Source organism: Gambusia affinis, linkage group LG06 (genome assembly GCF_019740435.1).
Source record: "Gambusia affinis linkage group LG06, SWU_Gaff_1.0, whole genome shotgun sequence".
Classification (NCBI taxonomy): Eukaryota; Metazoa; Chordata; class Actinopteri; order Cyprinodontiformes; family Poeciliidae; genus Gambusia; species Gambusia affinis.
In genome coordinates, this window is record NC_057873.1 from 18,289,857 (window position 1) to 18,313,086 (window position 23,230).

Genomic DNA, 23,230 nt, shown 5'->3' on the forward strand with positions numbered 1-23,230 from the left:
ATAGCTCTTGGGTAGAAAGATTTTTTTTCTTTTCTTTTTCTTAATTCTTGCCAAACAAACACCATTGTTGCTTGAGATAACACTGCGACGTTTGTGTGCAAAGCAAAACAAATTAGGATCAGAAGAAGATTCCGATTGCAAACTGGAACAACAGATTGTAGAAGGAAATCTGTATTTACACCACAAACCTTTTTCACCCTCAGTTTTGGTGCACTGATTTGTCGCCGCCGATTTCCTTAATTTTGGGAGATCGGCCGATACGTACACATGGAGCCGATGTCATCTACCTCGGTCTAAAAATGAGCTGTTGTCCTATTTTACTCTGGTGAGACGAGAGGTCTGATTGACACCAGGCCCATCAGGTCATGTTTGCAGTTATCAGTAGTCGCCTCACTGTTGCCAACTCGGTGACTTTTGATATTTAGTGACATATCTCAGACAATCATAAAACGGTACCAGGCAAAATCAGAATCGGTAGGCCAGGCTTTTTAAAAAATTGATAATCTGTGATATGCCTGAAAACTGCAATCTCTGCACAACTAACCTTCAATTTTGCTGGACAGTGATTTCTCGCACTCCAAGGCAAACTCTGTCTGTCTGTTGGCATTATACAAAGCCTGCCGGCAACTGTACTACGCTAAACTTGTGTAGACATGGGTGATAATAATGTCCACACAGGTAGACAAAAACATTTCCACGGAAAAAAAAATCTAATACTGAACCGCGAATAGGGTGGTCCACTGTATTTAATCAGGAGACAAAATTGTTTTATTTTTTTCAAGTTGTATGTTAAATAGAAAGAAACGCTCTGTTTGCGTTTGTTTCTACAAACACAATAATCCCTTCTGCCTTTCCGCTGTGAATGATCTGTGTAAAATGGTCTTATCTGGCCGCAGCATAGAAGTTTTACTGGTTTAAAAAAACTCAACCTTTTTATTAGTAGAGACCTGTTCGTCACCCTCCCCCCCCCTCTTAAAAAAGAAAACGCAGAGAGTTACGGCTGGACTCTCCCACTCAACACATGTGTTTCTGTTGTCCTCCGTTCCGCACATACTCCCTCATTAAAAGCATTGTGGAGCCCCTCTTGTTCTCACCCTTTCTCTTTTTTTTTCCCCCTTCACCTTTTTCTGCAGTCCAACTCTCTGAATCAGACAAACACACCCGAGTCTCACTGCTCTATTCATGCATAGCTGTAATTGGGTATGTATGTGTTGGGAAGAAAAGACCTCTGGGTCTGTGTAGCCACCTGTCCTTGTGTTAATGGGCTTTGTTGCCTCACTCAGCGTTTTTATATTTTTGTCTGAGAAATAACATTATTAATGTGATGATCAGATCAGTTGTCTTACTTGTTATGACATTGACTCTCTTATCAGTTTTGTTGGAAGCTTTATCATTTACCATCCCAGGAACAACATAAGGACATCTTAAGCCTTGACTTGTTAGTTGAAGACAATAGAGGAGGACCATTTTACCACTTTGATCATAACTGTGATGACCAGATCTGTAGCTGTTGCTTGGTTATGAGTGCCCCAAGTGAGGTAGAAGTATGGCGGTTTTGAAGTCTATAAATTATTGTAATACACTTATTTTTTTTTCTATTGAACAGAATCTGACAATTTTAATGTGTTGTGCCAAAAATATATTTCAATCATGGCGTATGTGATGGATTTTAAAGCTGTTCAAATGAGTTGGAGGTTGTGGTGCCGTGTAGCTCCTCTGCTTGAGGAGAAACTCTAGTTCTTCACGCTGTTGTCCTGGATTCGATTCCTGGTCACATGTCTTCCCCTTCTCTATCCTTTCAGATTACTGATCAGCAAAGGCTGATTTTTGTGTTTAAAAAAATATGCAAGTGGCTGCTGTGTTTTTTTTTTATTTATTTATTTTTTTTAATTCAGACAACCACCCTAGCAAAAATATTACATTTAATTATAACCTGTAAAGCTGCGGTTACGATTTTTCCTCACGATTCCATCAGGTAAAAGGTCAAAGAGCATTTCTAAACAGATTTTAGTCAGTTTGTACAATGGTGTCAAAACGTTTCAAGCACAGTTGAAATTAAGATGTCAAAACACTAAAGAGTTCAAGTGTTGCATCTTGGACTGTTCTGACTATGAAAACTTTGCATTATGATTGCTATTGCAAATTCATCCAAGTTATTAGTTTAACTATAAATAAGATGATACTATGAGCTGTTGTAATTAGATTAATAGAGCTCAATTTGAAGTTCTTTATGCAATGGTATGCATGTTTTCATACTGATGCTATAAAACATTGTTTTGGTTGCCCTGGCAAAAAAACAAGACAAAAAAAAAAACAACAAAATACAGATAAGTCCTATAGTCTATTTTTAAATCACACAATCGAAAAGTTAAGCAGACAAGTCAGGCCATCATAAAAAGCTCAAATATCCAGCTTAATCTTAGTAGAAGCATTAGCCCTCAGTCAGCTAGCAGTAGGTAGAACAGAAGTGGTCTGGTGGTTTCCTTCTGGTTGTTTTGTCGTGCTGTTGGACCTCAACCTCAAAAAGACTCGTTTGCACATTTATAAAGTCCAGAGCTGCACTAAACACCTGGTTCCCTTCGGTGCCAGAAACACACATGTTATATGTTTACTGGCTTCTGCTTTAAGCTGGAGCAACACATCTGAAATGATCATAAACAATCCCAAAATGGCCAATCTGTAATATGCAACATTTTAATTTGGTAGGTCAGTACTTAATAATAATACATTGCAATTGACATTTGCCAAGGACTTGGTGTCTTTCTCTTAATCTGTATCATTGGTCAAAAATGTGAAACCACATAAAAGTTAAGTTTATGCATTACACTGCATATTTCGTGCGTTTGTCATGAACATTTTAGTATCCTTAAGTCGAGGCCAAACCAGAGCTGTCCAGAACTACAGCTTTTAGTTTGACTTCGAAAGCATTTGCTTGTAAAAACGCACATTAATGGAGGCGGGGAAAGTAAACGATAAGTTTAACAAAGAAGAGCCGCTTGGGGGGGAGATGAAAGGTGGGAGGCTGAGCAGAGCTAGAGGAAGGAATTAAATCACAAATGATGCAGTAGATTAATGAGGATTGTACTGCGAGATGTGTCGAAGCAGGTTAATCATCTCTCCTGAGACATAATTTCAGTGTGAGACACCAGTTTAAGAGGCGAAATAGAGCTGGTGTCTTAACGCTCTTGTTTTACAAGAGCACTGGCACACAAGTTTGGATTTTGGGGCTTGTATTGCACCATAAAAACACTTTTTAAAAAACAGCTCAATATACATTGTAGTGATTTTCATGTACTAGTGTTTTGGGGATTGATGCTGGCATTTCAGGAATTCCATAAGCCCCATGTGTACGAATTGACACACTAATAGGATTCAACGGATTTGTTCTAATTAACGGACTTTAAAGCACAAGCTGAGGAAATAGCTCAGAGAATGGACTTTAAAATACTTCTATTGGTTTACAAATTACTGAACAACCTGACACCAAAGAACGTTGAAGACCAGTTGTTGTTGTCTGAACCTTCCAGAGCACTGAGGTCTTCTGGTTCTGGTCTACTCTGCATTCCCAGAACCAAACATGGAGAAGCAGCATTCAGTTTTTATGCTCCATTAATCCAGAACAAGCTTCCAGAAAACTGTAAAGATGCTGAAACGCTGAGATTATTTAAATCAGAGCTACAAACGCACCTGTTTAGAGTTGCTTTTGATTAGTTATAAGTGGACCCTTGACCAACATATTGGATGTGTATTTGCTTGGTTTGACAAAATGTAATGTTTATATGCTTGTTTCATAATTACCAACTGTCCCATGTTTTTATGGTGTAAAGCAACTTTGATGTGTCTCGTTGCCGAAATGTCCTTTACAAATAAACTCGACTTGAGGGTGGATCAGTTCATTTTCATTTAATTCAGTTTAAAAATGTGGTTTTATAAAGTGAGAAACCATTGACGGAGAACTCCTGTTTTTCATAAGGAACTGCTGGGGTTTGTGGTGTTAGCCACAGGATACTCGGCACCCTCTCATACACAGCAAATGACAGAGCTACTCTTTACAAGCACACTTCAAACGCCACGTCCCGTCTGTCCGGGGAACACATCATCTCGAATAAAACACACATTTCACACACACACACACACACACACACATTCCCCTCTTCTTTTTAAATTCAGAATCATTCAGTCCTCGCTCGGCGTCTTCCTTCAGCCTTGGTGTGCTGTGTTTTGTTTAGTTGTTGTGCTTTTCTGTCACCTGCCTGCTCACTGGGTTCGTTGTGCTTTTTCATGGGCTGGTTCCGTGTTTGTATCGCCGCTTGTGTTTCTTGTTAAATACAGCACGTTTCATGTGTGTAAACTCATACATAGTCATGGGTTGCTATCACTTTGATACACATCTTATAGGCTTTACAAGTAGCAACTGAGGAGACGGTTTTGGATCAGTTGTTATCAGCCTTTAACTCTCACTCAGAAAGGCACTCAGCTCTGCTGCTCTCACTAACCATTTACCGTTGCACTGGTGCTTGCTTTTTTTTTTTTTTTACCCCCGTTTTTCTTTGCTGTTTTTTTATATTTTTTTATTATTATTATTATTTTATAATTTCACTATATTTTCCTGTGTTCATTGTAATCATGACCTCTCGCTGTTTTAATTTCAGATTTGCATATCCACTTCCACTCCTCCCTCATTTGCATACAGCAAGAATGGCGAGCGGGCATCCCACAGACAAATTCAGTTTCATGTATCAACCAGACACGCACAAGAGGTACGGGGCACGCATGAACACACACTCACATTATCACTAAAACACTTTCAGAATGCCCAAATTCATCATCGGCAGGTAAGTCGGACAGAACTGAGGCAGAGTTCTTTTCTTTTCTTTTATTTCCTTTTCTATTTTCTTTTTTTTTTTTTTTTTTTTTCTGCAGGGCATGCGGCATTAACAAAACCTTTACCCTGAGCCGGTTCTAGCACCTGAATCCATTAATAGGTTGCTCCATTTTTTTTTTTCCCCCTTCCAGTTGTGAAAGTCTGGCTGTGTGGCGCATTCAAGACCGCACAGAAGACGCTAGTTCTCAATGAATCCACACCTCCTTGTGCTTTCCAGCCAGTACTTGTGCTCCGTGTTATTGCAATAGTCTGAGTGTATTCTTACTTTGAGCCTACAGAAGGATGATGATTCACAGGGCTTGATGACTTTTTTTGTTTTTTCCTCTTCACTCCGAATCCCTTAGACGAATGTAATGTTAACAGTATGTGTGTCTTTCATCAACTGACATGAATTACATGTGTTGTTTCTGTTTTCCTTTTTCTGTTTCAACCCTCTTCCCTCTGTTCCTCCCCCCTCCTGTATTTCTTCTTAGTAAAAGCAGGTTATCTTCAGCCATGAATCCAGTCTACAGTCCTGTTCAGCCTGGCACTCCTTATGGAAACCCCAAGAACATGGCCTTCACAGGTGAGACACGCATCCATTTATGTGCTGGCTTCTTATGTAGTCTGGAATATAATGGAGACAAGTATAGAATTAGATTAAAGGGACAGTATTATGTAAAATTGACTTTTTTGGGCTCTACATTGCATCACAAATGAGAGCTGCAGCTTCCAAGCTTCTGAGCCTCCGCCCACTCCCAGCTCCTTCAGACTAGCCAGCAGGAATTAGCAAACACTGCACATCTGCTGAACTCACTATTTAATATATATACACAGCATTTCTATAACAACTGAATCAACTAACATAATTAGTTGATTGTGCTATAAAATGGCACTGTAGCTGGAAAACATATAATACTGTACCTTTAAACACATTTTATGTTCTATTTGAAAAGAGGTATCCTATTATCTAAAGATACTTTCCACCTGATTTTGTCCGTTTGGCTGTCCATCAATCTATCATCTATACATGATTCATTCAACCATTTACTGTACGTGGGTCACTTTTAACATTAGGTCTCCAACTGATGTTACTATATAGTCAGCTAATCTGTTCAAGTTATGCTGATTGAAGTTATTTAATTTCCTCTTTTTATTGTGGGCTCACTTTCTGTTATCAATGCCAGTATGTGATTCACCCTGATAAACAGCCAGAGTTAATTAAAATTAGCCCTTTATGTAGTTTGTGATTCATAGCCCCTTTTCTCTGTCTGTAAAATGATAGGAATTAAGGTTTTTAATTTGTTATGTGAGACCAAGTCAAGCAGGGAAGCTGCAAAACGACTAGTTAAAGCCAGACTGGGTCATTCTACTAATAATTTATGTTTTCAAAAGCAGAATAGAATGTTTAAAAAGAATCACAAACTGTTTATAAGACTGTCAAATAAGTAATCTGGTATTGGTAACTGGTAACTATTTGATATTTTGTTTGCACCCAAAATATGAGATACTTTAGGTACGATAACCTTGACTAATTTTGAACATTTTAATGTTTATTGTGATATGTGGACTCGCATGTAGAGCTTAAGCAGCACAAGTACTGTCAGGATGAGAACATAAAATGGCTGACAGTGAATAAAAACTTTCATGAGTACAAAAGTGGGTGAGTTTTTTTTTTTTTTTTTTTTGTTTTTTACAATTTCCTCCAGCTACAGACAAATGGTGAAAACTTCAAGACTATTTACTGAAGTTTGAAACCGTTTCAAATTAAATGTTTATTGCAACAAGCTCAAACAAGCCATTAGCTGGTTAATTAGTCTAGCTATTTGCAATCCTTGTACTGTTCTTTCTTTATTCTTTCCTTCTTGGTGTTTTTTTTTTACTTCTTTCCTTTAGCCCTTCCATTCTTCATTTCCTTTCTTGTGCTGCAATTTCCTACTTTTTCTGTTTTCTTTCTATGTTCTCCCTATCATTCATTCCTTCTTTAATTGTTTTTTATTTTTTGTTTTGTCCTCTTTTCATTCGTTCTTCCTTGCTTTGGTCAGCCTCCCCCCGCCACAGCTTCCACATTTAAAGCATGTCCACTGTTCATGCTGGTATTTTAGAATTTAAAATGAAGACAATGAACAGAGAACTCTGGAAAGTTGAGTATCAAGTCTATATTTTTACATGACAGGAACTCTGTGTCTCAGTCTAGTGTGTTAATTAGAGTTGATGAGCCACAGCTGTCCTGGTGTCTTTTCAGCAGAGATGATGCTGGATGATGGACAAACTGGACGTTGGCTGGTTAGATTCCCCCAGCAGCCCATTCTTGATGAAATAAATATTATGAAGTTGTCATTTATGACCACTACTTCAAGTGTTGTTTTTTTTTCCCATTAATATTTAATTAAATCAAACGGCACGTTAAGCAGTATTTTTAGAAAGACTTTTATGTCCCTCTATTACCTGTTTAAAAGGGAAATTGCAAAAAATATAAAGGACAAATAATTCGCTTTTTTTTTTTTTTTTACAGTGGTCTTCTAGCAGAATTACATTTTCACATTCCAAGGTTTCTCTAAACCCTTAATCTTGGCGTTATTGACTCAAATATTCATTCCCTTTGTACACATAGGGACTAGCTCAGGCCTTCACTCAGACCATTCAGGCAGAAAATTGAATACAATAGAACAAGATACAAAAGCAGACTGTTTTCCATTTCCTAGGCCTTGGTAGGCATCGCTGCACATATTAAACCATCCCTCTGAACTATTTACTTAGGTCTTCACCAAACCTCTAAAGACTCCAGTTAAGTTAAATTCTGTGAGATTCTGAGGAGTTCTGGCTTTTAACTAGGTCATCAAAACCGCCTGGTGTTTCATCGAGTTTTCCACTACCATCCCAAGGATCTGGTTTTAATTATTGTGAAAAGAATAAAAGTTGATTCAAGTGGGATGCAATGTAAAGTTTTTTCCCCTTCTTTTTAAGTAAAAAGACCTTTATTTTAATGTAATGAAGTTTTTTCACTATTTACTAAGCAGTCCACACACAATTAAGGTGTTGCCTTTGCTTTATGATTTCAATCTGTGATCAGTCATGTTCCTTTTTCCAGTTTGACTGGGAGCCTCTTCAGATACTTTTTATCTATGTTTCTTACCCTGTTATCTTTACAAAATTAGTTAAGGGGATATTTATTGCCTCTCCTCTTCGCTCCTTCAGGGTTTTTCCACCAAAGTTGCTTCACTGATTGCTAGTTTGTTCTTCACTGGCTTTGTAAAACAAAACTAGACGCCTCCTCTTACATTACAGAAAAAGGCTCTACAATGAGCATATGTTGAGTTTCTGTAGAGAACCACAGGCACACACGCTCTGAATGAAAGCTGAAGCTCTGACCTGTAATGGCCAGCCATACTGGAATTATTTAAAGCACCTTTGTGATAATAAAATATAGAAGGTTTCACTAAATGGATTTGGAATCAGCACTTGTCAGTGCAGCTTTTTGCTGTAGGGAAATTTTCCTATATAGTAGTATGTGGCGAATAATATCCAAATTGAGCTCATGTTATTCTGCTGCATTTTGTTAATGTCATAGTCTAGTAGTTTTGTCTTTTTAACTGGACAGATTTGAACTGATAGAAACCCTGTGAGTTTTAAACATGGCACTCAACATTTTGATTGGTTGTTGATCCTCACGAGCTCAACTTTAGTCCTTTACAAAACTGATTCTCTTCTCTGGCCCAGCTAAATTTCTGAGATTGGGGCAAAAACTAGCAAATGGTTTTCCAGTCCAACGCTCTAAGGCTGTGGATGAGAATTAATTTGCCAGTAATTATACTAATTACAAAACATTCCAATATGCACAACAAATTTTGTTAGATTCTATGTTGCATGACTTTGTGTTTTTGTGATGTAAGGCACTTTGAAATGCCTTGTTGCTGAAATGTGCTATACAAATAAAGTTTGATTGATTGACAGAATTAATGCTTCCTTCAATGGATCAACCAACCAATCCAACCAGTTAACGAATACTAAATGTTAGTGTCAATGGTTGTTCATGATCATATCCATCAAAACCTGATTAATTTTAAAATGTTATAACACATTTATCACACCTTTTTCAATTTAAGTTTAAATCATAAAGTAAAAAAATTTAGTTAAGACATTTTTTGAGTGTTTGCACCTCGTGGGTTTGTACAAATTTCTAGGAAACCCGTTTAAAAGACATCCTAATGCATTGTGTACAAGACAAATTGATCCACTAGATATGCGAGACCCATAGAGTCAAATTTTGCATAAATGACACCCCAGACCAATCCAATTCAATCCAACACAATCCAGTCAAGTCACATGCAGTCCAGGTCAGTTTTAGTTCTAATAAAATAGCCTGATTTAGTTAACTATTTAATGCCCTTTAATCATAGAGATGTTTTAAAACCTATCTTAGATTCTGTTGACGCTAAAGCAACACAAATAATCTGCATAATATAATTAGAATTCAACTGTATTTTGAAGCTTGCTTGTTTTGCTTCCCGTCGTTGCTTCTTGGTATCTCTCCGTAGCGTCACATTACATCCCTGAAAACTCTTCATCAAGTTGGATCTTTGTTGCTTCGCCCGACATGTGATTTATGACGCACAGCAGTGTGTGTCTAACCCCCCTCACGTGCATCCTTATGCATTGCTAATGTTTCTGAATTTATCTCCTCCCACAGCATATTGGCAGGTGTGCCTTGCCTGCCTAATCGGTGAATGTTAGACACATTCAGCCGACTGTGTTATTGTTGCAGACGTTTTAGTTTTGTTTTTTGTTTTTTTAATGACTGCCATCTGTGCACATCCTGCTTCAAGCTAAATACTTTGTTGTGCACTCGTTCGTATGTGTGTTGGGTGTTCCCTGTGCCTATTTAGAGGGATTTTGTAACATTTTCTTTTCCACCTGTGTTCTTCCTCTCTCAGCCTATCCAGGAGGGTATCCAGCCACAGCTCCCACCTACACTCCGAACCTCTATCAAACAGGCAGTCCTGGGTATCCACCAGGTGAGCTTGAACTCTCACTGTTCTACAAAGAGATAATAAAGCTGTCACATTTCATTGCTTTTGTTAAAGACATGTTAAAGGAGTTTTCTGCAGAAAAAAAAAAAATAAATCCAACAAACAGGTTTTGATGAGGTGGGGTTAGAGGGAAAATTTTATTTTTTCTCTGGTTTTAAAAAGGAATAAAACCAGAACAGGCTGTTTGGAAAGCTTTACCGAGTTACATCCTAATGTTTTTTTGTTTTTTTTTGTCAATTTGTTGCCTCTTTTGTTAACATTTTTTTTTTATTATAATCCCCAGTTCAGCTGGAACAGATTCATAACATTTTTAGACAAATTAAGAATAACGTACTTGTACATTATCTACTAGTTATTAACTAGTTGAAAGTAGAGAAAAATGGGAACGTTTGTAACACAGATTCTAATATTTTGTCCAAATGTAATAAGTAATTATTATGAAACTTAATTAACAGTTTCATAACTGTTAATTATGAACAGTTATGGCATGAAACTGGCTTGCATGCCAGTGTCAAAACGTCCACTTAAGCTGACTGTTGTATTTGCTTTAAGGAAAATGTAATTTGACAATAGCTTGTATCACTCAAAGTATTTTTTGTAATTCATTCAAATTTTAAATTTAAATCACAAGGATTGTCAAAGGATATTTTCACTTACTGGAATGAAACATTATGTAGTCATTCTCATAAGCATTTTAGAAGATTTTGATGGCTGCACAATATATCTGATTACATTTGTCATGGCAATACTTAACAATAGTATTGTAACTGTACATTTTCCTGACAACCTTACTTCAAACTGAGAAATCACCAGTCGTATTCAACAAATTACTTTGGTTAATAAAGTAAATTTAGACCTGTTGATGCTAGACTGAAATAACAAGCAAACCTGCAGGTTTCCTTCAGTGCCTTTAATCAGTCTTTACACAGCTTCTTACTGTGCTTCTGGTTTATTCAAGAACGTTTCTGAGAACAACTTACCACCCAATGGGTAAACATGGTGGGTGTTGTGCAACAATGGGTCTGACTTGGCTGTGAATCACTACACAATAGTTGAGGGTAATTATTAACAAAACCAGTAATTTAGATCAAAATTGCCAGGTTGGGGCACCACCCGAGCATCAGAAAAAATAAAAATAACAGCCAAATAGTTTAGACTCTTACTGTCTATGCAGTTCTGCTTGATAGGGTTTAGGTATTGAAATAATAGATGAAGAGATAAGCACAGTACTGGCAATTTATTTTAGTTATTTTTGAACAGGAGTACACTATAAACTCATGGGGGGGGGGGGGGGGGGGGAAACCCAAATAACTTATCTCTAATATACAAGATTACCAGCAAAATTAACTTAGCATTAGAATGAAAGGGTTATTATTGTGCTGTAAAATCACGCTGTCAACTGTTACCTTCAGTTGTGATGAAAATGCTGTACATCTTAAAATAATTTTGAAATTTCACTTTGCATCATAGCCAGATTTGACCCCTCTTCTCTTTAAGAACCTCAAATTTGGAAATGAGAACAAAATAATTCCCAACAAATTCAGATTAGTTTGCGCAATAATATACTGTGGGTTCTTCATACAGCATCACCAAAAACATGTAAGAATGAAACATGAAGTGACTCAGAATTATATAGAAATACCACAATTCAATGTGAATATCCATGCTTGAAGACCAAGGTTTGTATTGGAGATTTTTGAAAATGAGGCCAAATTAACTCTAAACTAATTACAATTAGTTTAAGACTAAGTTGATAACATCATTTGGACATGTGTTCAAACAACTATGTTACAATGCACAACTATAGTGAAGAGAAAACATTATTTTGAGAAAGTAATGTTTAATAATTTCCTGAGTAATTAAACATTTGGACTATTGATTCATAGTCTATTGATCATCACCACAGTGACTGATCGCAATGGATCCATTTTAGTATTTTGGGATACCAAGATGGCAACATAAACTGACATAAAGAAGTTATTTTAAACTCTCTCTCTTAAGTCCATTTATAACAATATTAACTGTTGTTTTTCAGGGCAGCTATTATAGGAATGCAGTCGTGCTGAAGTTGCCTTAAGCCTCAGTAATTACCTTAGGTTAGCATTTACCTTTTGCGAAAACTGACATTTAACACATTCTTAGGTGAATATTACATTGACTAGTGGACAGAGAAAAAGGAAAACGCAGGTAAAACAGAATAATCTTGCACGCCATGATTAAGATAATTCTTAATCAGTCGATTACCTTATCAAACACTGTTTATATCATATGGCCAGCTCCTCCAGAGTACCCAGCAGCATTTGGCAAACACCTGGCGGAACTGTGCATCATTATAGGAGCTACTTCTCAGTGCATTGCTGGTTAAAAATTTTTTTTAAAAAGTAATTAAAGGGTTAATAGAGCAGCACTATTATGATGACTTCCTGAAGGCGGAGTTTCAGAAAGAACAGAAGTTTTTAAAGAGGCACGAGGCACAATTTCAAGACGTTAAATCAGGAAGTAAAATTTATTTTAAGTCATATTTGATATACATAAGATTTTTTATGCAAATGATTATGCTCTAAAATAACATGTGCCTGGAAAACACATTACGTTGCCCCTTTAAGAACAGGGAGCCTCCTAACTCAGAGGTTCGTAATAATCTACAGATCTTTAATTATTAAGAGATGAGTAACGTTGGAAGAATAAGCACACCCTGACATTAAGCAGCTGTGGGTCTGCTCCATTAAACCTTCAGGAGGATAAATGATCAACAACTCTGGGCAGTTGTAATTGTTTCAATCCGAGTCTCAGAACATAAACACCAAAATATTTTAACTTTACCGTTTAAAATCTCTCCAAGGATTTGATTACAGCATTACTCTTTCAATCTCCATATCCAATTAGACCTGGAAGCAGATGTCTGACCTTTCTTTTAATTTTGCCTTTCAAGTAAGGTTGGCTCGTTACAACAATGTTTTTAAATGCGAACGATGGAAAAAAAAATTAACACTAGTGTAATTGTAACGCAACAGAAAATATAAACTTGAGTGGAAATGAGGCTGGGAGGTGACTGAAATGCCAGCGATATAAGCCATGGTATAGCATTTCTTTGTTAAAAAAATGTCTCATTGTAATATTCATGCATTTTAAGAAACTGTTGTTTATTGTAATAAACAATGTGGGTTATTTACTGTAAGTCTTAATAACCAAAATGAACCTAAATAAGAGCTTTAAACAAATCCCTCTGTGTGTAAAATGAATTACATTCCTGAAATCAATTAACTTTTTATTGACATTACCCTGTTCAAATGGTATTTATATACAATGGGATTTGACTCTTGGGTTTATAAAACCGAAAAACACAAATGGCTTCATTGTTAAAACATAGATGTTAGAAAATAATCACTTAAATACAATATGCTGTGCATTTCCAGACTCGATTAGTAACCATAAAAAGTAAGGGTTTTAATGATGAGACGTCTGGTTATTATTATTTTTTCCATTACTGATCAGACTCAATTATGTGCGCATTAGGGGGTGAAAGAGAGAGAGAACAGAGCAAAGGGTCAGTGATTTATATTCATATCATATAAGTAATGAATGTCCTTCAATGACTTGATAAATTTGTCAAAGGTGAATTCCATTAGCAAGACGAAATCAGTGTTTTCCCTTCAGTGTTTCGGTGTTTTCCTGTCCTCTTGGATTTGGTTTGCAACAAAGGAAGGAGCAGGTTTTATAGACTCCTCCTTTGCTCCTTCTGAAGCTGCCTCCTCTCTTCCTCTGCCTGAGCTTAGGTTCATCTTTTGGAAGTCGAGCAAAACATCAGATCTGCTTTTGTTCTCACAGAAACCTGAGCCTTTCTGTTGTGGCTATGTTGTCTGATTGCCGACTCCTTTCTGCTGAGCTTGATTCACGAGGGGATTAAAATAGTTCATTTTCTTTTCCCTTCAGCAAGAACGAATCTCTAGATAAAACCAGTTCTGGTCTGATTGAAAACACGTCTCGGTCGTTATTCATCAAAACCATTGACGGACAGTTTTTTGGGGGTTTTTTTGTGTATGCTTCTTTTGTACGACTGTCTCACACCATGGTCTCTTAATGCCCTGCATGGACATCAGAGCAGAGGTTGACCGTGAAAGCATGCACACACACACACACACACACACACACACACATACACACGCTCCAGCATGCAATCACCGGTAGCAAGAACAGCTCCAACATCTCTTTGTTCCCTTGTCCTTGTGTAAGAGAAGGGCTTTTCAAAAGCTATGCAGCAGCTAGCTAGTAGCATGTTTGACCTTCAGGCTCCATCCTGTGGCTGCTCAGAGGTACTGCACCCCCTCAGAGCAGTCTACATAAGAACGCAGCCCAATGAGACTAATGCCATCTTTCAAATAGTGATGTAATGTTTGTGAAGTGAGGATTCTCTGTTAAATTATTTAATGCCTACCATGTTTCCCTACAATAAAAGTGATGTCTTAAATTTAGCCCATTGTCACTGCTTACTCAGCTTCTTTCTTCTTTTCTCTGCACGCTAAAAGAAGGCTTTGATTCAAAGCTCCAGTTTAAGCCTGCTAAATCTGATTTATTGTTTTTCAGGATAGATGGGATTTTCTCTCCTGATTGTGAGGCTGAACTCTTCTTTAAATACAAACAGTCCCCATCTGGTGGTCTTTACAGGAAATGCAAATATAAAAGTGGCAAAATTGATATCCCTCATGGTCTTGAGACACATCTCTTTCAAAGTTTCTTGGGGAAAAACTGTTTAATATTTGACTCTTTTCTTTCTTTTTTTTCTTTCTCAAGTTATTTTGGCGAAATGGATTTATAGCAGCGTCTGAGCAGCAACAATGGCTCATTTCAGGAACTTATTTTTTATTCACGCTTGGCTCATAGTGAAAAGCCTGGTATAATTATCTGACTCTGTATTTCCCTTTTTAGCTCCCTCCGAAGATTTCAGTGTCTTATCAGCGGCTACTGCTTTAGGTTTTATTGCTCTTATCAGCTTGGATTGAAGAAGCAGTTGGTTGCTGTTTTTATCTGGAGAAATGCTTCCGACTCCACTGAGAAAGGGGGAAAAAATAGAAGCAGAATTATCCAGCTCAAAACTCCAAATAACTTTTAGGCGCCACACGTGTTAACTTTGTTTACAAGATCCCCTCAAAGATCTCACGATGTTTCACATTTCCAGGTTTTGCCCCAGAAAAGACGGAAATGAAAACAGAATTTGATACACTTGCATAAACTGCTTTTCAGTTGCTTGAGTTTTGTATTTTCATTTTGAGTTTTTATAAAATTCTCCTAACATATTTTAATAATCAAAAGTTAATTTATTTATACATAAAATTTTGAACTACTTGGCATTTGTTTGATTAATTTAAGCTGTTTTCTGGATATTTGCAGGATACACCCCAGCAGGAACCCCATACAAAGTGCCCCCAACTCAGTCAAATGGAGCACCGCCTCCCTATACCCCCACTCCCACCCCATACCCCACAGCTATGTACCCCATCCGCAGTGCCTACCCTCAGCAGAACATTTACGCACAGGTAAGGACATCACGGATGACATTGCATTGGAAATGTCTCTGTGTTTGCTGTCCCACCTGTTTGGCTGTCAACGTCATTTAACGTTTGTTTTTTCTTGCTGGCAACATCGTTTCTCTGGCTATTAAAAAACAATTTGTCGAAGCATTTTTGCCAAACTTGCGACCAAATGGCGTGCAATCTGTGCAATGGCTCGGGAATTAGACTTTTTCCAAATCTCAATGTTAAAACAAATTGTCAGACGAGATTTAGAGCTTCTCCTGATTCGTTTCTCTTGTTTTAGGGATTTGCAGAATGTGTTCTTTAAATGCGATTAGCTTTATTCAGCCATTTATCTCTGTTCAAGGGACCAGCATCACTTTTGTCATGCTCTGGCCTTCACATTGCATGGATATTTATTTAACATTTAGTTTCAAAGTCTCAAGTAAAAAATGTTGCCTTCAGAACTGTGATGAAGCACTTTAATACTGTTTTAATTCTTCCATGCTGTACATGTGGCAGGCCCCCATCGCTAGCATCACTAAGAGCTCTTTTAACTTGTTTTCTTTGACAGGGAGCATACTACACCCAACCAGTGTACGCGGCCCAGCCACATGTGATCCATCACACCACTGTGGTGCAGCCCAACAGCATCCCCTCCACAGCCCTCTACCCTGCCCCAGTCCCTGTTCCTGCCCCTCGCAACAACGGCATGCCTACCATGGGGATGGTAGCCGGGACAACCATGGCCATGAGCGCAGGTAGAACCAATATTCTCTGGGGTATGTGTACACAGTGAGACCCTGCAACCGTCAACTACTATTCTTTGGAAAACCATTAATCTCCCTTATGCTTCTTCCACATTTTGTCCCTTTGCAACCACAAACTTTTAAGTTTTCTATTGAGTTTTTATATGATGAAACAACTCAAAGTAGTGCATGTTTCTAATTGTATTCCAATAAAATCTAAAGATTAAAGATTTAGTTTTCTATTAGAAAAAAAAATCTAATTTGGGAGTATGATGTGGGCTGCTGAAAGGTATTTAAATGTTTCCATTTCAGAAGTGCATTCAGTTTATCTGGACCTGGTCAGAGTGGTCGTACATTTGAATTCAGGAAAATATCGCTAAGTAAAACAGAAATTATTCACCAGAAAGCGAGCATATGCTTATGTTTGTATTCATATATGACATTGTGGGCTGTCGTGGCTGCAGCTCACTATGCAGCTACTGTCGTGACTGCAGGTTAGAATGTGTTTCAGTGTGTGCGAACTTTAAACAGGATATGCTATGACCTTTTTTTTTTTTTTTCCCCCCAACAACAGTTCTCATACATTAATACCAAATTTGCAGAAAGCACAACCAATAGTTGTCATTAACGGATTCTCCCAGCTGAGAATCTCTGCAGCGCCTCCAGAGTGAGCATGGATGTATTGGCTGCTTCTCTGAGTTGTGCTCTCCATACCTGGCCTGTCACCTTAGATGCAAGTTTTTTTTGTGCTTTTTAAAGTTTCTAACCTAGCCCTGCTTTCGAGAGCATTCATGGTTTTCAAAAAAGTTATACTGAAGTTGTGGTTGTAACGTGACCTAAAAGTTAGCAGTGTTTCAGTACTTCTCTAAGGCCGTGTATGAGAGAGGAGCTTCTCTCACATTAATGCTGGTGTTAAATGCGTGTAGGGACTCTGCTGACAACACCCCAGCACCCACCAATCGGAGCACACCCAGTTACTGTGCCAACCTACAGGCCCCAAGGGACCCCCGGTTACAGCTACGTACCGCCTCACTGGTAGAGCCCACCCATCATGTGAGTATCCACAGAGAAAATCCCTCTGCCTCGTCTTCTCCTGTCATTTAGTCCTGTCTCTCCTCCTCCCCCCCACCAAGAAACAAACTCTGCAGCCTCACGTTAACCCATGCTGCTCTTCTCTGCTCACCCCACCAGATCTGGAGTCCACCATCGTATGCAACTGCTCAAATGTTACACGAGCTCCCAGCGGTAACCACGAGAACTCGGCACCTGTCTGCAAGATCAAAACTAAAGTGCAACAGCCACTTTACTATTATTATTATGCGACATTCTCTAATGTTTTTACAAAGGCTGCTTTTGTTTTTATTATTCTCTCTTCTGTTTATTTGCCAACCAGTCATTACGGTCTTATTTTATTTCCTCTCGATTGTTTAGTTTGAATTCCTCTATTTTTTTTTTTTTTTTTTTCCGTGTCTTTCATTGGAACTCCAGAAAGGACTCTCGACCAATCGCAGGTGTCGGTCGGTCGCTCCTGTTTTTATGTTGTGCTGGTGTGTGTGCTCCCCGCCTGCTGCTGCCGCTGCTGCTCAGTTTGCTGGAAAATATTGGACATCATCATCATCAAAGACTATTGACTAATGCTGCCAAATTTTCTAACAACTAGATATCAGCACAGGGTTTTAACATCATCAGATAATTTTTTTTTTCCTGCTTTTAAGGGGGGGGTAATAATATTTTTAAATGTCCTTTACACTACCAACCTCAATTGCTTCACCTTTTATTTTTTCCCGCCTTCCTCTTCATCCCTATTTTTTTTGCCTGATTATGTTTCATTCTCAGTCCGATCTCACTTGTCTTCCAACGCGTAGTAGCTGTGTGTCCGTCATCCCTTCTGCCACATTAGTCGGTGCTGTGAGCACTTACAGATCACGACCCGTCGTGTTTTCGCATTAACGCTGTACCTAGTACACACTAACGAATAGATTCGCCGACTTCATGCTACACTCTATGCAGGCTGGTATGGTGGGACACTATTGGAATCTTAATCTAGCTAGTTCGGGTCACAACAGTGACTCTTTAGCCTGCGGGTTTTTGCGTTTAAACTAATTTAGGGGTTTTAGGGATTACACTTAAACACACTCACACTTAGTGGCACTTACTGGACAGTACCTCCAGTTGTAAAACACACAAAAAGAAGCATAGCTATCTGGTAGAAACTGCCAGCCCAGAATGAGTTTAAAGAGATTGTGGTGGCGGAGGGAGGGTTGTAACACATTGAAAGGCAGGCGAACAATTTCAAAGTAAAAGACATTTAAGTGTGTGACGTTTCTCCTTTAAAGGCTGACGGCACGTTGTGGCTATTTTTGTACTCTACATGGATTTTCTGTCTTCTCCTCTGGCTGTGATCGTGCTATCTCCTTCCACTTCCCAGGCGAGGACTAATAAACAAACACACGACAGCTGAGGCAAATTTAATGAAGGCCCAATAAAGTGAACGCACTTCAGCGTCATCCACTGCTGCTGAGTGATGGGGAAACTTTTGCAGGTCTAACAGGAAACGCAACGCGCCGACTGTTGTGAGTTTTGTTTCTTCCTTGTTTGTCCTCGTCTGGGGAAGATTTGTGTTGAAGGTTGAAGACTGATTGTGGGGTTTTAATACTTAGATAAGGCCAGTGGCATTTTTTAGGATTTACTCTGAGGAAAATAAATCCCACTAGCATCTAGGCATAGGCCGGTTCCCTGCATCTAAGTGTAACCGGTGTTTGAAACCGCTAAAGTTTCCTGTCGTACCGTTCGTAAGGTGTAAAGTTTTTTTAATGAGATGCAAGAGAAAGTGGCAGAGTGCCCAGGGTTTCTCTCTGACTGCATGAAGTCCCTTCCCCAGGTGAGGCTGTGCACTGCTGGCCAGCTGGCTGAAAGGAACCTGCTAAATCTCATAGGCTGTCTTGATTACAAAATGACTAAGTTGGCCAGGGATATTTTTAGAACAGAGCTGTACAATTTAGTGAAAAGATTAAATTGCAACATTAATGTTAAGCATTAGGATGATAATGATTGCAACTAAATCACATTTTTGTTTCTCTTTGGGTTTTTTTTTTTTATATACCTTTATGAGATTTGTATCAGGTGTGGGCATAAAAGGCGGCAAAAGTTTATCCAGCTGCCCACATAGCATTGGCAACAGTTTTGAAACATCGCCGCATACCAAATACTCCAATTCACTATTTTGTGTAGCCCTATTTTGAATATTTCATGTTGCAAGCACTTGAAAGCATTTCCTGAAATATAGCTGTTCTCAACTCAGTTTGCGAGCGTTAAAGTTTATAAATCTAGTAATCAATATGTAATTTTAATAGCAGAAGGAATAACTTGCGACATATTTTAAATGAAAGCAATGATGCCACGTTTTAATTTCAAGTTTTTGTCAAAATTCAGAAACTTTTTATTTTTATTTTCTATTTTTCTTTTAACTCGACGTTATCATACAATCAGGATCTTGTGCCGGCCCACGCCTACTCACATCCTAACGCTGAGATCTGTACAGTGCAGGTCGGTATTACAAGAAGCATTTACTGCTGGTGTGTGGATGTAGTGGTCTGATTATTGCAATAAATTAAGGGGCGTGCACCTCCATCTGTTGACACAAAGTAATTATTTTGACAGCCTTTTTGAGTTTGTTTAAAAAATAAAAATCGTGATATCCAAGTAGGGAGTTGAGGCTGCTCGCGCTGCCAACGTTCAATAAGTAATACTGCAAAGAAGTCAAGAACATATCAGAACTCTGGGGTATTGAATAACATTGCAAGGAATTATTGCACAACATAAGATAAAGGAAAAAAAAAAAACTTGACTATACTATAATTTAATGCTAAGTAACAGGTACTTAGGCTTTGTAGTGCAAAAAAGGATGAAAAAGCAATTTATATCATAATTAAAACAATAAGGTGGAGTGTTTGAATTATTATTAGTCAAGATGTTTGTACACTAGTAGGTTAATTCTTAAGACGATATTGCATAATGCCGCTGTCGGAGGAAAATAAAAAATTTCGCTGAATATCTGGTGGATAATGTTGGAGTTTCGACCGTGACCAGATCCTGTATATTTAAAATTGATAGTGAGACTGAATAATATAAAATAAAAAGCAGGATTTTCTTGTGACAGCAGCAATGTTACTCTACATTAGGATTATTTAACCAACCACTACTTTTGTCAGTATTTCTGAATTAAAATCCTCTTGTTTGCTTTGTTTCTTCTCCTTCCCTCCCTTAGGTCAGTTGAACGTAATGGGTATGCATAATATTCAGGTGTCTTTCACTATAGCATTGGATTTTTAGGTTAAAAAAAAACAACATGCAGTATATTTAAAGAGCAAGTGGTACAGTAATGTATTTCTAGCTAAGCATGGTTGCATTAATGTGGCAGCTACTGTTTGTGCTTTTTATTTAAGGTTTTTTTTTGTTTGTTTGTTTGGGTTTTTTTTTTTTTTTTACTGCATCCCTGCCCTCTACATATCTTTCACTTTGAGGGGAGAAGTTACCACGGTGTCTGTAGATTATTGGAAGTTGTGGAATCTGGCACCAGATTCCCACAGGCTTTTTTTTATTTTTATTTTAGTTTTTTAATACCTGCTGCCTGAATTCCCAGACACGCTGAGGGAAGTAGAGGATGAGCGACAGAGCTGAAGTGGAGGATAAATGTGTCCAATTGTCTGTCTGTTTTAGCTCCATAGCTACAAGGATGTATCGAATGATGTCTAAAAAAACCCTCAGCCTCCATTTTCTCTTTTTTTTTTTTTTTGTTTATATTTAATTTTCCTGTGCCATATTTCACCAATTGTTATTTGGTAACTAAGTTTCTTCCCCCTAATAAGTGGTGAGCTCTGAGTCCTTGTTATGTCTTGCTTCCTGTGGAATCTGTGTTTTCCTATTGCTGTCCTTTTTTTCCTCTCGTTGTTGACTCTTATTACCTGTCTGACTTTTTAAGCTTACTGTACCCTACGTGTCTGACTTGGTTTTTGCTCCGTGCCATTTTGCATCTCCCTTCGGACACTTCATTTCTCCAACCTCGGGGATGCAAAATGATGCCTGTCCCCAGTCTTTTTCCACTCTTACCTCGAATGAACTTTTTTCTCTTGTTTTGTTTTGTTTTGTTTTTTTTCCTCAGTTTGACCTTTGCTACACTCAACACCCTCACCTAAACTGCAGTCTTATTGAATTGTATCATGATTGCTGCCATTTTTGTGTCAGCTGACCCTGTTTAACACTAGATGTCACTAGTGACAAAGTCATAAAGTGGCTTCGTAGTAGTTGAAGGCTTTGAGCCAACATTCATAGAAGAATTGGGTATCGTACCTTGAGCACCTGCACATTATGATCCAAATAGTCCTTTAAAGTAACAAAACAGGACTCAAGGTGACGCCTCTTATTTGCTGCACTTATAAGAGTTTCTGAGCTGTGGACCAACCTGGTCTGTGCATGCTGTGGTAATTTCATTTTTCTCTTCAGAAACTATAAAGTGCTTTTTGCCTTTTCTTTTAATATGAAATTGCAGTCTATTTTTTTTGTTTTGTCTTGTGGTTAAACAGATGAGCAGAAATTGTTTTAGTTTCATATTTAAGTTTATATTAGTACAAAGTAACATCAGTAGCAAAGAAAAACTCAAATTTGGCCAACCTCAGAGCGGCCAACTTTTCTTTTTTTTTTTTCTCCACACTGATCTACCATCCCATTTAAAATTTTGACTTTATCAGTTTTACTTTCCTCACTCAAACTCATCAAAATATGCGTTTGTTATTTAGTCTGAGAATATAGTTTCTGTCTAGGAATATTCAGAAATATTTGCTTTTTTTTTTTTTTTTTTGCCAGTACAGCAATTTTATCCTAAATATTAATAATAAAAAAAATAAATTCTACTCATTTTTTTTAACCACAAAAAGAAAACCTATTTTTCTATCGAATATTTAAGGAAAATCTAATGACTGTGCTTTTAAGTTTTTATCTTTATTGGTTTTTGATGAGAATATCCAATTACCAGGAGATGCACGGTGCCAACGCTACAGAGGCAGATCTACAGAGCCGAGAAACGGGACAACCTTTCTCCCAAGTATTCCTGCTTTACAGGGAAAGCAAGCATGTGCCTGCCTATTTAGTTCGCTCCATTCCTCGTCTCGTTATTTTTCAATTTGCACTGAAGTGAAAAGTTGGAGGTTGGGCATTTTTGGCGTGTTCTGTGAGGGGGAACGTGTGCAAAGTTGTCTTAAACACGAATCTTTGACCATCTCTTTTCGTAAGTCATCCTGTCCGCTGTAACATTTCCAGACCTTTAAAAGGTGAAAAAAAGAAAAAAAAACTGTCTAACCTTTTTCCACTTTGACAGTGAAAACACGACCAGAACCATTCATTGCTTCCTGCACCCACTTCTCTTCACCTCTTCTCTCCCTTTTTTTTTTTTTTTTTTTTTTCCGCCTTGCAGTTTGAGTCTTAGTTTTTCATGGGTATAAGTTACAACACTACTATCAAAACAAATAGTAGGCTTTTAATTGTCCTTGATGTTCTTGCTGCAGCTTTTTATTTCTCAGTTTGTCAGAGGTCTCTCTTGGTTTTGATTTGACACTAAATGTGATGCAAAAAGTGGAAAATTCCTTGTCTTCCAAAAGAAAAAAAAAAAAAAGAAAAAAAGAACAAACACGTGTCCTCGTATTGCGCTTGGATCGAGTAATAGGAACAACCCCATCTTTGGAAGTTTTTAGTTTGGTACCCAGTTTGCACATGCTATGGTATCTCTGTTACCGTAAGGTTTGTGTTTGAAACTGAAGCCCAACGTCTGTTCAGCGTTGAGAGAAGTGAATTGTATGTTAGCTATTTGGTCCGGAGTGAAGGACCAGCGTCAGGCTTGTGATATGAAGTGTAAATCTGTTTATTTTATTTTTTTTTAAATGTATTTTTGTTGTTGTTGAGGGTTTTTTTTTTTTTAAGATCAGTTAGTGATCTTAGTACTATAACTAAGCCAAGTTTGTAATTGTATATTTACTGTAAAATGTAGAACATTGAATAACTATTAAAATTTTCCTATAAAAGGAA

The 23,230-nt window shown here is 37.8% G+C and overlaps 1 protein-coding gene across 6 annotated transcripts in view; it reads left to right on the forward strand.

The window, feature by feature from the left end:
- fam168a (family with sequence similarity 168 member A) overlaps positions 1-23,230 on the forward strand; it is a 33,555-nt gene extending 10,325 nt beyond the window's left edge. The window contains exons 2-8 of one of the 6 annotated variants that reach the window (XM_044120774.1): positions 4,653-4,760; positions 5,368-5,450; positions 9,799-9,879; positions 15,283-15,428; positions 15,979-16,186; positions 17,080-17,206; positions 17,345-23,230. In XM_044120774.1, coding sequence (XP_043976709.1) covers positions 4,699-4,760; positions 5,368-5,450; positions 9,799-9,879; positions 15,283-15,428; positions 15,979-16,186; positions 17,080-17,192 — 693 coding nt within the window. In that variant the 5' untranslated portion in view covers positions 4,653-4,698 and the 3' untranslated portion in view covers positions 17,193-17,206; positions 17,345-23,230. Of the gene's footprint in view, positions 1-4,652; positions 4,761-5,358; positions 5,451-9,798; positions 9,880-15,282; positions 15,429-15,978; positions 16,187-17,079; positions 17,207-17,344 lie in introns of all 6 variants that reach the window. The other 5 variants (XM_044120776.1, XM_044120773.1, XM_044120775.1 and 2 more) reach the window with 5 other exon arrangements.